This window comes from Teleopsis dalmanni, chromosome 1 (assembly GCF_002237135.1).
Source record: "Teleopsis dalmanni isolate 2A chromosome 1, ASM223713v2, whole genome shotgun sequence".
Taxonomy (NCBI): domain Eukaryota; kingdom Metazoa; phylum Arthropoda; class Insecta; order Diptera; family Diopsidae; genus Teleopsis; species Teleopsis dalmanni.
This window is the reverse complement of record NC_051846.1, coordinates 105488200-105502488: the sequence shown is the minus strand read 5'-3', so window position 1 is coordinate 105502488 and position 14289 is coordinate 105488200. Positions and strand designations below refer to the sequence as shown.

Here is a 14289-nt window from a genome sequence, read left to right as displayed (position 1 = left end):
GCATGTATATGTTCCTCTAAAGTTTCGGTTGCTACTTCAATATCATCCATATAAACAATAATTTTACCTTGTGCAATTAGATCTTGCAGTTTTTGATGAATAAATCGCTGAAAAACAGCAGGAGCGTTTTTTAATCCGAACGGCATACGATTGTATTCGAATTGACCAAGAGGAGTTACGAAAGACGTATATTTTCTTGAATCTGTCACAACCTTAACGTGAAAGAAATCATTTCTAAGATCTAATGTCGTGAAAACTTTTTACCGCCTAGGTTTTCAGGTATTCCAAACATGTTTCAATTAATGTCAAGGGATAATTGTCACGAATTATATTCTTGTTGAGAACTCTATAATCAACACATTTTCTAAATTCTTCGTTCTTCTTTCGTACCATAACAATTGCAGACGCATATAGTGAATCACTCGGTGTAATTATTTCTTTCTTCAACAAATCACTTATTATTTTTTGCAATGCTTCACACTCCTCAAAGGATAGTTTTCTTGGTGCAAAGTAGAAAGGCACGTCAGAGGTCAGTTTTATGTTCATTTCATAATTTTCCTGCCTGCCTTCATAATGTGAATTCAAATAATTTAATACAACTTCTCTTATTTCCTCGACCTTGGATTTTTCTAACATTGGATTAATATCAATGCTATTTGAATCTGTATCAATATTATCCGCCATCAGACTCCTAAGTTCATTTTCAAAAGGATTAATTTCATTTTGTTTTCTAGCCCGTGCGTCGCTAGTCGCACTACATAAAACAAACTTACTTTTCTCCATTACATCAGTGAACAAAACGGATCCAACTTGAAATTTTTGCAAACTATCTCGCCCCAGTAGAAGCGGGTCAGGTAAAGTATTATCTGGTACTACAAATAAAAACACTTTTTCACATCTATTCTTAAAAATCATCCTACAACTTATTTTACCATAAGTTTTAATTTCAAATTTTCCAAGGCCATAATATTGGGTTTCATCTGTCTCCTCTTGAATTGCAACTGAGACGGAAGATTTATGTATTAAGCTAATTGCGCTGCCGGTATCAAAAAGAGATAAAACAGTTGTAGTTATGTTACGCCCACACTTTGTATCATCAAAAACAATATTTACGTAATTCATAGCCTCAAGTGCAGATGCGACATCATCAACAATATTAATATCTTCTGCACAATCCATGGTCATAGCAACAGAGGTAGCACTTTTAAGTTTCGGTGTGTACTTTGGATTCGGGCACGACTTGCGATTATGGCCATTCTTCCATCAGTTATAACAACCATTAATCGGTCGCTCCTCGTACGGACATGTTGGACGACGGTGACCAAATCTAGAATAATTAAAGCAGCGGTTTGCATTTTGCGTTGGATTGCCAGCAAAATAACCAGATGGAGGTTTCACTTTAGTCTTCGTTTCACGGTTGGCATCTGGTTTACTGGCTACACCACGCACAGCCTGCCGTTGTTCGAACATGGCAACAGCACCCTTTATTTAAATTCTTAGCAGTGTTAAACAAAACGAAGTCTGGAATACGATTACTTGAACTTTCTAATATAAAAACAACTAACTCCAACTCCATAACATCGCTGCGGTGAGCAATAGATTCCATTTCCATCACATAACGGTGGACACTCTCTGTTGGCTTTTTAGTACGCATGCGAAGTGCCTGATAGACCTCCTGATGGTTAATTGTTCGTCCAAACTCACCAATCAGTTTTTGCTTTAACTCTTCATACGTCAAATAACCTCGTGTTAGTAACAATCTCGCAGCACCAGTTAACGAATTGTGCAACGCCAACAATTTAAATAAGTCATCTGCACCAACTTGTTCAAAAATTTGTTCGAAGTGACGGAAAAAGTCATGAACTGAGTATGTGCGGTCTTCTCCGCTAAATTTTATTACAGCATGCTCAATATCTTGGAAATGTATTTTATGCTGTTGTATTGGTTGCACACTAGTACCAAACGGCAATACATTTCGTTGTTCCATTTCCTCAATTTCGCACCGCAACCGAAGAATTTCATGACGACGGCGTAAATCACCAAGCTCTCGATCATGGTCGTCATGAACAGCATTTCTGTCAACTAACCTCTCACGGCTTGCGGAGTCTCCAAAGGCGGTAATTGTAGAGGTAGTGACAGCGGTAGTGACGACTGAGGAGGAGCAAACAGCGGTTTGTTTGCTGAGGCCTTCAGCATTACTTAGACGACAAGCAATGCAATCTTCGAGAGTACTTCGATGATCTGCAAATATTTGTCGCATCCGTGCAGTAGTTGCTCGTGGCTGAACCCCAATGCCAACAGCCGCTAAAACATCTTGCAACTTTAAGCGATTCATGCGGTTCTCCATATCAAATTTAAAATAACACGAAAAGGAAAATAATTTTTATTTGATAAATCCCACTTCTGAAGTTTAAATGGCAGGAATCTTCCGATATTTTATTATAACATTATATACCTTTATTCAAATTTTAATTATCACACACACCTTTCTCCATAAAAAACCAAACCTAAAACTAAACTGACTTCTTACCCATATATTTATTCTTATTTACTGTCAAACCAAAAGGTTGTCTGACTGTTTTTAAATGACATTAGAAATTATATTACATAAGATTTTATTTTTATATACAAACGTGAATGAAAAAATTCCAAGATAAATTCGATAAGAATAGAACATATTTGTCTAAAATAGCTACAGTAGGAGATGATCAAGTAATGAAATTGAAAACTATTATCGAAAAACAAGAACAGCGGATTGCAGCATTCGAAAAGAATGAGCAAGAGAAACTGCAACAAATTCTAAATATGCACCATCAAATGCAACAGCAACAACTGGAATTTTAACGTCTATTGGAAGAACAACGACAATAACAATAACATCAACTATACTCATCAACATATCAATTAATGGACCAAGTAAATTTATCGCACGAAAATATAATTAATCATTTTCGGCATATGAAAGCATTTAATGGTAATCAAAATGACTATAGTCTGTTATCTTTCACTAAAAGTGTCGAAAGAGCCATTTCCTTATGTGGAACTAATACAGTTCTGTATGATTTTGAAATGCAAATAATTATTAACGAGAAATTGCTTGGGGAAGCTAGTAAATGCATTCGACTTCTGGGAGAAAACAGCGAATGGACATCAATAAAAACAGCACTAATGCAGCATTTTCAACCTCGGAATACGTACGGAGATGTTTTTAACAAATGCAGCTAAAGTAAGTAATCTTAGAGAACTTTTTAAAATTTTTAATAATGCTAGTTATGAGTTAAATGAAATGTATGAATTTGATTCATCTAAGCCAGATATTTATCATCCTAAATATGTAGAGAGAGATTTAAAAAGATTATTGCTAGAAAAAATTGATGGCAACTACCGAAGTCATATCATAAATTGCGTCTCTTTTGTTGAACTTTTTAAAATATACTCAGAATTTATGCTTTTAGATGATATTAGATGTATACAGTTTGAACATAGAAAACAACTTGATCACAAAAAACAATTTAACCAAACAAATGAATACAGAAAGAAAGACTTTTATAAAAATGAATATAATATTGCAGAAAATCATAGAAAGAATAAGAAATTCAGGAATTAAACAAGATTTTCGACCAATCATGAAATTTAATTCACAACGAATTCAAAATAAAAAAAATTATTATTCTACAAGTCCTTCTCCACAAAACAATTATTCGATGAACCCAGACAATAAACTTCGTTCAGGTCAATATAGCAATAATTATTCTATGCGATCTCTTCCACAAAATATCTCACAAAGAAAACACGAAGGAGAAGCAATGGAAGTAGATAATATTCAAGAAAGTGATGTGAATTTTTACGAGCAGCCTCAAACAATATACTTCCCATGATACAAATTAATATTCTTGATAAAACGTTAACCTGTTTGATTGACACAGGATCAACAACAAGCATACTAAGATCAAATGTTTTCGGTAAATCTTCGTTACGGAGATTAGTAAACCCAAAAACCTTTAGTACACTTACAGGATTGAAACAAATAGAATATGAACAAATCAGCTCCATTCCTATAGAATTTCAAAGACAGGGCACTATTTCATGGAAAATTTCATGGATTACTAAACTTCATAATAGAAATTATGATGCTATAATAGGGCTAAACATTTTAAAGGATTTTGAAGCAACTATTAATTTAAAACACCAATATCTGGAAATCTACAATCAAAAAATTTTTTTTAAATTGTTTTCTACCTTATAATATAGAAGTTATTCAAACATTAGAAAAAATTGATAAAGGTAATAATACATTCAGAACAAATAATCTAAATAAAGAAGAAGTATCGAAACTAGAAACGATCCTACAGGAATTTTATGAACTCATTTATAAAGAAAATGACACACTTACATTCACTCATGAAATACAGCATGAGATTATAACAACTACAGATTACCCAATTTACTCAAATATAAATATATAGATATATATAGATATATATAGATATATATAGATAGATCTCCTATTTTTTAATATTTATATATGTATCTAATGTTCCATTAAAAAATATTGCCAAATATATAAATATTTAATTAATTAATATTTATATATCAAACAATTATTATATTAACCCAGATATATATAGATATATATATAGATATATATAGAGATATATATAGATATATAGATACCCTAAAATTCACGAAAAGGAAATAGAATCACAAATTTTAGACATGCTGAAACAGGGCATAATTAAAGAAAGCAATTCTCCATACAACAGTCCTTTATGGATTGTGCCTAAAAAAAGTAATAATTCTGGGAGGAATAAATGGCGAATTGTGATTGACTATCGAAAAATTAATGAAGTAACGATAAGCGACAAATATCCAATTCCCAATATTGATGCAATATTGGATAAATTGGGAATAGCACAATATTTTACGACTCCTGACTTGGCTAAAGGCTTTCACCAAATTTTAGTGAAATCTGAAGATAGGAAAAAAACAGCATTTTCTACTCCATTTGGGCACTATGAGTTCACATGAATGCCATTTGGGCTTAAAAATGCGCCTGCAACTTTCCAGAGACTGATGAATTCAATCTTACGAAACTATATTAATAAAATATGTGTCGTATATCTAGATGACATATTAATCTTTAGCACTTGTTTAGATGAACATATTTTACATTAATAAATACATTAAAAATGTGCTAAACTAGATAATTTACAAACATTAAAACATGCTGGCCTAAAGCTACAAATTGATGTAATTTATGTATTTAAATGTAATTTAATTTAATGCAAAGAAACCGAATTTCTCGGTCATATCTTAACTGCTGAAGGTATGAAACCCAATCCAAATAAAATTAAACTAATAAGAGATCTAAAATTACCATCTACTCAAAAACAAATAAAATCATTTTTAGGAATCACAGGGTACTACAGAAAATTTATAAAAGACTATGCTAAGGTAGCTTACCCTCAAATTAGATATTTAAAGAAAAATGTTAAAGTAAACATCAACGACCCTAAATTTATATCGGCTTTTGAGAAACTAAAAGATTTGATAGCAAACCATCCAATTTTGAAATATTCAGACTTCAGTAAAAAATTTAAAATAGTTACGGATGCTAGTAATACTGCAATAGGAGCGGTTCTCATTCAAGATGAACATCCTGGCTGTTTGCCTCTCGTACTCTAAATGATCATGAAAAAAATTACTCAACAATTAAAAAAGAACTTCTCGCTACTGTTTGGAGTATTAAATATTTTAGGCCATATATATGTATATGGAAAAGAGTTTGATTTACAAACGGATCATCAACAACTAAGATGGTTGCATGTAAAATGTCTTGGAAAAGATATAAATTCCCGTTTACAACGTTGCAGATGATCCTGACAACGTTATTGATTATAATGAATGTCCCACAAATCACGACAAATTTTTTCATAGACATTAGGTCTGTTCCACGAGCTACTCATAGTAAAACATGAGTAAAACAGAAATAAAATTTACACAAAAATACTTGAAAATTTAAAGAAACAGTTGAGCATATTCAACAAAATATTGCTAGTGCAAGAACAGGTATTTTGTAACCAACTACGTATTTTAACAAACCAAGAAATAGCTAAATATGACATTGACTTGAAGAAATTACTACATATCAAGACAGGGGTTGCCATTACCAAGAATGATAATATTATTTTCGCAATAAAAATTCCAATAGAAACAATAAATGTTAATAAAAAATTATTAGTACCAATCTCAAACAAAAATTTCTAAGAAATTGAGGAAATTGAATACGTTATATATAATAATAATGTAATAATGTATACATTTTCTGAAAATAAGGCGTTAAATGAACTAAAGTTAAGTAAAAATTGTATATTTAGGAAAAAATGTACTCTTATAAAATATGTTAATCAAGAAATAATCGAAATAAGTAGCAATTTCATTATACTCAAAAATATTTTTATTGATACATATATTAAATAGTACTTTTGATGAAAGAATTTTAAAACTTTTTGGAAATTATTTAATTAATTTTAATAATTGTATTGTTTAGATAAATAACAGAACATTTTCAAACAATGTATTTTATTTTGAAGATAAATTTGTAATTCCGTTGGCAGAGAGTTCAATAAAATATAATATAACGAAGAAATATCATTTCATGAAATTGTATTAAACCAAGACAAAAATATAAAAGAAATAGAAATAGAAGAGCTTAAATACCACAAAATTGTAAACTATTCAGTATCAGCAAGTTCAATAGCTAAAATTCTAATCGCCATAATAATTATTGTAATATTAATTATAAAAAATAAACAATTAAAAATAGTTGTAAACAATAAGACTGCTGAAACTAAGAGTAATGTAAATCACGAACTCCAATCTCTTGATATCAACAAATTATATGAAAAACATAAAATGGCAAATCGAAAGACTCAGGAGAGTCTTTGAACAAAAGGTGGAGGAGTTATGTACCATCACCCTACTACTCCAGACAACGACTCATTAGAAGAGATCGTTTTGTCCTAAATAAATAAGTCTATCTTAGTGTAACACACTAGTGTGAAAGAAGACTTATATTTTAAAAGTATCAGAACTCGGTTTTATTATCTCAAATAATAAATATAAACACAATGATAACTACCATAAACTGAGATTGATCCTAAGTACTTAGTGGTTTGTTTTTCCTGCAGGTTCCCACAATTTTTGCAATTAGGAATATAAGAAACACGCAGTTTCTTTGTGTGGATTTGTATACACCAATCAGCAGAAAGCTCTGCAGTGTTCATACGGTCGCTTTTGATGAGTTCCCAGTGTTATGAGAGCACTACCGCAGGGTGATTTCTGAAAATCTTTCCGAACCCGTATAGTTTAGCCATTTTGCATAACTTGCAAACGAACTTATGATTATGGCCATTCTTCCATCAGTTATAACAACCATTAATCGGTCGCTCCTCGTACGGACATGTTGGACGACGGTGACCAAATCTAGAATAATTAAAGCAGCGGTTTGCATTTTGCGTTGGATTGCCAGCAAAATAACCAGATCGAGGTTTCACTTTAGTCTTCGTTTCACGGTTGGCATCTGGTTTACTGGCTACACCACGCACAGCCTGCCGTTGTTCGAACATGGCAACAGCACCCTTTATTTAAATTCTTAGCAGTGTTAAACAAAACGAAGTCTGGAATACGATTACTTAAACCTTCTAATATAAAAACAACTAACTCCAACTCCATAACATCGCTGCGGTGAGCAATAGATTCCATTTCCATCACATAACGGTGGACACTCTCTGTTGGCTTTTTAGTACGCATGCGAAGTGCCTGATAGACCTCCTGATGGTTAATTGTTCGTCCAAACTCACCAATCAGTTTTTGCTTTAACTCTTCTTACGTCAAATAACCTCGTGTTAGTAACAATCTCGCAGCACCAGTTAACGAATTGTGCAACGCCAACAATTTAAATAAGTCATCTGCACCAACTTGTTCAAAAATTTGTTCGAAGTGACGGAAAAAGTCATGAACTGAGTATGTGCGGTCTTCTCCGCTAAATTTTATTACAGCATGCTCAATATCTTGGAAATGTATTTTATGCTGTTGTATTGGTTGCACACTAGTACCAAACGGCAATACATTTCGTTGTTCCATTTCCTCAATTTCGCACTGCAACCGAAGAATTTCATGACGACGGCGTAAATCAGCAAGCTCTCGATCATGGTCGTCATGAACAGCATTTCTGTCAACTAACCTCTCACGGCTTGCGGAGTCTCCAAAGGCGGTAATTGTAGAGGTAGTGACAGCGGTAGTGACGACTGAGGAGGAGCAAACAGCGGTTTGTTTGCTGAGGCCTTCAGCATTACTTAGACGACAAGCAATGCAATCTTCGAGAGTTCGATGATCTTCGATGATCTGCAAATATTTGTCGCATCCGTGCAGTAGTTGCTCGTGGCTGAACCCCAATGCCAACAGCCGCTAAAACATCTTGCAACTTTAAGCGATTCATGCGGTTCTCCATATCAAATTTAAAATAACACGAAAAGGAAAATAATTTTTATTTGATAAATCCCACTTCTGAAGTTTAAATGGCAGGAATCTTCCGATATTTTATTATAACATTATATACCTTTATTCAAATTTTAATTATCACACACACCTTTTTCCATAAAAAACCAAACCTAAAACTAAACTGACTTCTTACCCATATATTTATTCTTATTTACTGTCAAACCAAAAGGTTGTCTGACTGTTTTTAAATGACATTAGAAATTATATTACATAAGATTTTATTTTTATATACAAACGTGAATGAAAAAATTCCAAGATAAATTCGATAAGAATAGAACATATTTGTCTAAAATAGCTACAGTAGGAGATGATCAAGTAATGAAATTGAAAACTATTATCGAAAAACAAGAACAGCGGATTGCAGCATTCGAAAAGAATGAGCAAGAGAAACTGCAACAAATTCTAAATATGCACCATCAAATGCAACAGCAACAACTGGAATTTTAACGTCTATTGGAAGAACAACGACAATAACAATAACATCAACTATACTCATCAACATATCAATTAATGGACCAAGTAAATTTATCGCACGAAAATATAATTAATCATTTTCGGCATATGAAAGCATTTAATGGTAATCAAAATGACTATAGTCTGTTATCTTTCACTAAAAGTGTCGAAAGAGCCATTTCCTTATGTGGAACTAATACAGTTCTGTATGATTTTGAAATGCAAATAATTATTAACGAGAAATTGCTTAGGAAAGCTGGTAAATGCATTCGACTTCTTGGAGAAAACAGCGAATGGACAGCAATAAAAACAGCACTAATGCAGCATTTTCAACCTCGGAATACATACGAACATGTTTTTAACAAATGCAGAGTAGCTAAAGTAAATAATCTTAGAGAACTTTTTAAAATTTTTAATAATGCTAGGTATGAGTTAAATGAAATGTATGAATTTGATTCCTCTAAGCCAGATATTTATCATCCTAAATATGTAGAGCGAGATTTAAAAAGATTAATACTAGAAAAAATTGATGACAACTACCGAAGTCATGTCATAAATTGCGTCTCTTTTGTTGAACTTTTTAAAATATACTCAGAATTTATGCTTTTAGATGATATTAGATGTATACAGTTTGAACATAGAAAACAACTTGATCACAAAAAACAATTTAACCAAACAAATGAATACAGAAAGAAAGACTTTTATAAAAATGAATATAATATTGCAGAAAATCATAGAAAGAATAAGAAATTCAGGAATTAAACAAGATTTTCGACCAATCATGAAATTTAATTCACAACGAATTCAAAATAAAAAAAATTATTATTCTACAAGTCCTTCTCCACAAAACAATTATTCGATGAACCCAGACAATAAACTTCGTTCAGGTCAATATAGCAATAATTATTCTATGCGATCTCTTCCACAAAATATCTCACAAAGAAAACACGAAGGAGAAGCAATGGAAGTAGATAATATTCAAGAAAGTGATGTGAATTTTTACGAGCAGCCTCAAACAATATACTTCCCATGATACAAATTAATATTCTTGATAAAACGTTAACCTGTTTGATTGACACAGGATCAACAACAAGCATACTAAGATCAAATGTTTTCGGTAAATCTTCGTTACGGAGATTAGTAAACCCAAAAACCTTTAGTACACTTACAGGATTGAAACAAATAGAATATGAACAAATCAGCTCCATTCCTATAGAATTTCAAAGACAGGGCACTATTTCATGGAAAATTTCATGGATTACTAAACTTCATAATAGAAATTATGATGCTATAATAGGGCTAAACATTTTAAAGGATTTTGAAGCAACTATTAATTTAAAACACCAATATCTGGAAATCTACAATCAAAAAATTTTTTTTAAATTGTTTTCTACCTTATAATATAGAAGTTATTCAAACATTAGAAAAAATTGATAAAGGTAATAATACATTCAGAACAAATAATCTAAATAAAGAAGAAGTATCGAAACTAGAAACGATCCTACAGGAATTTTATGAACTCATTTATAAAGAAAATGACACACTTACATTCACTCATGAAATACAGCATGAGATTATAACAACTACAGATTACCCAATTTACTCAAATATAAATATATAGATATATATAGATATATATAGATATATATAGATAGATCTCCTATTTTTTAATATTTATATATGTATCTAATGTTCCATTAAAAAATATTGCCAAATATATAAATATTTAATTAATTAATATTTATATATCAAACAATTATTATATTAACCCAGATATATATAGATATATATATAGATATATATAGAGATATATATAGATATATAGATACCCTAAAATTCACGAAAAGGAAATAGAATCACAAATTTTAGACATGCTGAAACAGGGCATAATTAAAGAAAGCAATTCTCCATACAACAGTCCTTTATGGATTGTGCCTAAAAAAAGTAATAATTCTGGGAGGAATAAATGGCGAATTGTGATTGACTATCGAAAAATTAATGAAGTAACGATAAGCGACAAATATCCAATTCCCAATATTGATGCAATATTGGATAAATTGGGAATAGCACAATATTTTACGACTCCTGACTTGGCTAAAGGCTTTCACCAAATTTTAGTGAAATCTGAAGATAGGAAAAAAACAGCATTTTCTACTCCATTTGGGCACTATGAGTTCACATGAATGCCATTTGGGCTTAAAAATGCGCCTGCAACTTTCCAGAGACTGATGAATTCAATCTTACGAAACTATATTAATAAAATATGTGTCGTATATCTAGATGACATATTAATCTTTAGCACTTGTTTAGATGAACATATTTTACATTTAAGAACAGTTTTACAAACATTAAAACATGCTGGCCTAAAGCTACAAATTGATGTAATTTATGTATTTAAATGTAATTTAATTTAATGCAAAGAAACCGAATTTCTCGGTCATATCTTAACTGCTGAAGGTATGAAACCCAATCCAAATAAAATTAAACTAATAAGAGATCTAAAATTACCATCTACTCAAAAACAAATAAAATCATTTTTAGGAATCACAGGGTACTACAGAAAATTTATAAAAGACTATGCTAAGGTAGCTTACCCTCAAATTAGATATTTAAAGAAAAATGTTAAAGTAAACATCAACGACCCTAAATTTATATCGGCTTTTGAGAAACTAAAAGATTTGATAGCAAACCATCCAATTTTGAAATATTCAGACTTCAGTAAAAAATTTAAAATAGTTACGGATGGTAGTAATACTGCAATAGGAGCGGTTCTCATTCAAGATGAACATCCTGGCTGTTTGCCTCTCGTACTCTAAATGATCATGAAAAAAATTACTCAACAATTAAAAAAGAACTTCTCGCTACTGTTTGGAGTATTAAATATTTTAGGCCATATATATGTATATGGAAAAGAGTTTGATTTACAAACGGATCATCAACAACTAAGATGGTTGCATGTAAAATGTCTTGGAAAAGATATAAATTCCCGTTTACAACGTTGCAGATGATCCTGACAACGTTATTGATTATAATGAATGTCCCACAAATCACGACAAATTTTTTCATAGACATTAGGTCTGTTCCACGAGCTACTCATAGTAAAACATGAGTAAAACAGAAATAAAATTTACACAAAAATACTTGAAAATTTAAAGAAACAGTTGAGCATATTCAACAAAATATTGCTAGTGCAAGAACAGGTATTTTGTAACCAACTACGTATTTTAACAAACCAAGAAATAGCTAAATATGACATTGACTTGAAGAAATTACTACATATCAAGACAGGGGTTGCCATTACCAAGAATGATAATATTATTTTCGCAATAAAAATTCCAATAGAAACAATAAATGTTAATAAAAAATTATTAGTACCAATCTCAAACAAAAATTTCTAAGAAATTGAGGAAATTGAATACGTTATATATAATAATAATGTAATAAGTTATTACTAATAACGTATACATTTTCTGAAAATAAGGCGTTAAATGAACTAAAGTTAAGTAAAAATTGTATATTTAGGAAAAAATGTACTCTTATAAAATATGTTAATCAAGAAATAATCGAAATAAGTAGCAATTTCATTATACTCAAAAATATTTTTATTGATATATTAAATAGTACTTTTGATGAAAGAATTTTAAAACTTTTTGGAAATTATTTAATTAATTTTAATAATTGTATTGTTCAGATAAATAACAGAACATTTTCAAACAATGTATTTTATTTTGAAGATAAATTTGTAATTCCGTTGGCAGAGAGTTCAATAAAATATAATATAACGAAGAAATATCATTTCATGAAATTGTATTAAACCAAGACAAAAATATAAAAGAAATAGAAATAGAAGAGCTTAAATACCACAAAATTGTAAACTATTCAGTATCAGTAAGTTCAATAGCTATAATTCTAATCGCCATAATAATTATTGTAATATTAATTATAAAAAATAAACAATTAAAAATAGTTGTAAACAATAAGACTGCTGAAACTAAGAGTAATGTAAATCACGAACTCCAATCTCTTGATATCAACAAATTATATGAAAAACATAAAATGGCAAATCGAAAGACTCAGGAGAGTCTTTGAACAAAAGGTGGAGGAGTTATGTACCATCACCCTACTACTCCAGACAACGACTCATTAGAAGAGATCGTTTTGTCCTAAATAAATAAGTCTATCTTAGTGTAACACACTAGTGTGAAAGAAGACTTATATTTTAAAAGTATCAGAACTCGGTTTTATTATCTCAAATAATAAATATAAACACAATGATAACTACCATAAACTGAGATTGATCCTAAGTACTTAGTGGTTTGTTTTTCCTGCAGGTTCCCACAATTTTTGCAATTAGGAATATAAGAAACACGCAGTTTCTTTGTGTGGATTTGTATACATCAATCAGCAGAAAGCTCTGCAGTGTTCATACGGTCGCTTTTGATGAGTTCCCAGTGTTATGAGAGCACTACCGCAGGGTGATTTCTGAAAATCTTTCCGAACCCGTATAGTTTAGCCATTTTGCATAACTTGCAAACGAACTTATGATTATGGCCATTCTTCCATCAGTTATAACAACCATTAATCGGTCGCTCCTCGTACGGACATGTTGGACGACGGTGACCAAATCTAGAATAATTAAAGCAGCGGTTTGCATTTTGCGTTGGATTGCCAGCAAAATAACCAGATCGAGGTTTCACTTTAGTCTTCGTTTCACGGTTGGCATCTGGTTTACTGGCTACACCACGCACAGCCTGCCGTTGTTCGAACATGGCAACAGCACCCTTTATTTAAATTCTTAGCAGTGTTAAACAAAACGAAGTCTGGAATACGATTACTTAAACCTTCTAATATAAAAACAACTAACTCCAACTCCATAACATCGCTGCGGTGAGCAATAGATTCCATTTCCATCACATAACGGTGGACACTCTCTGTTGGCTTTTTAGTACGCATGCGAAGTGCCTGATAGACCTCCTGATGGTTAATTGTTCGTCCAAACTCACCAATCAGTTTTTGCTTTAACTCTTCTTACGTCAAATAACCTCGTGTTAGTAACAATCTCGCAGCACCAGTTAACGAATTGTGCAACGCCAACAATTTAAATAAGTCATCTGCACCAACTTGTTCAAAAATTTGTTCGAAGTGACGGAAAAAGTCATGAACTGAGTATGTGCGGTCTTCTCCGCTAAATTTTATTACAGCATGCTCAATATCTTGGAAATGTATTTTATGCTGTTGTATTGGTTGCACACTAGTACCAAACGGCAATACATT

The 14289-nt window shown here is 31.4% G+C and overlaps 1 protein-coding gene across 1 annotated transcript; it reads right to left on the bottom strand.

Annotated features, from left to right (window-relative positions):
- Window positions 1-267: 267 nt before the first annotated feature.
- On the bottom strand, window positions 268-1179 carry LOC119664637. The gene has a single exon (XM_038074098.1). It carries the CDS (start codon window positions 1177-1179, stop codon window positions 268-270), a length of 912 nt encoding a protein of 303 aa, XP_037930026.1.
- Window positions 1180-14289: the final 13110 nt, after the last annotated feature.

What these genes read in the sequence shown, in the direction of transcription:
- LOC119664637 (XM_038074098.1), bottom strand. Translation starts at nt 1,179, where the DNA reads ATGGATTGTGCAGAAGATATTAATATTGTTGATGATGTCGCATCTGCA.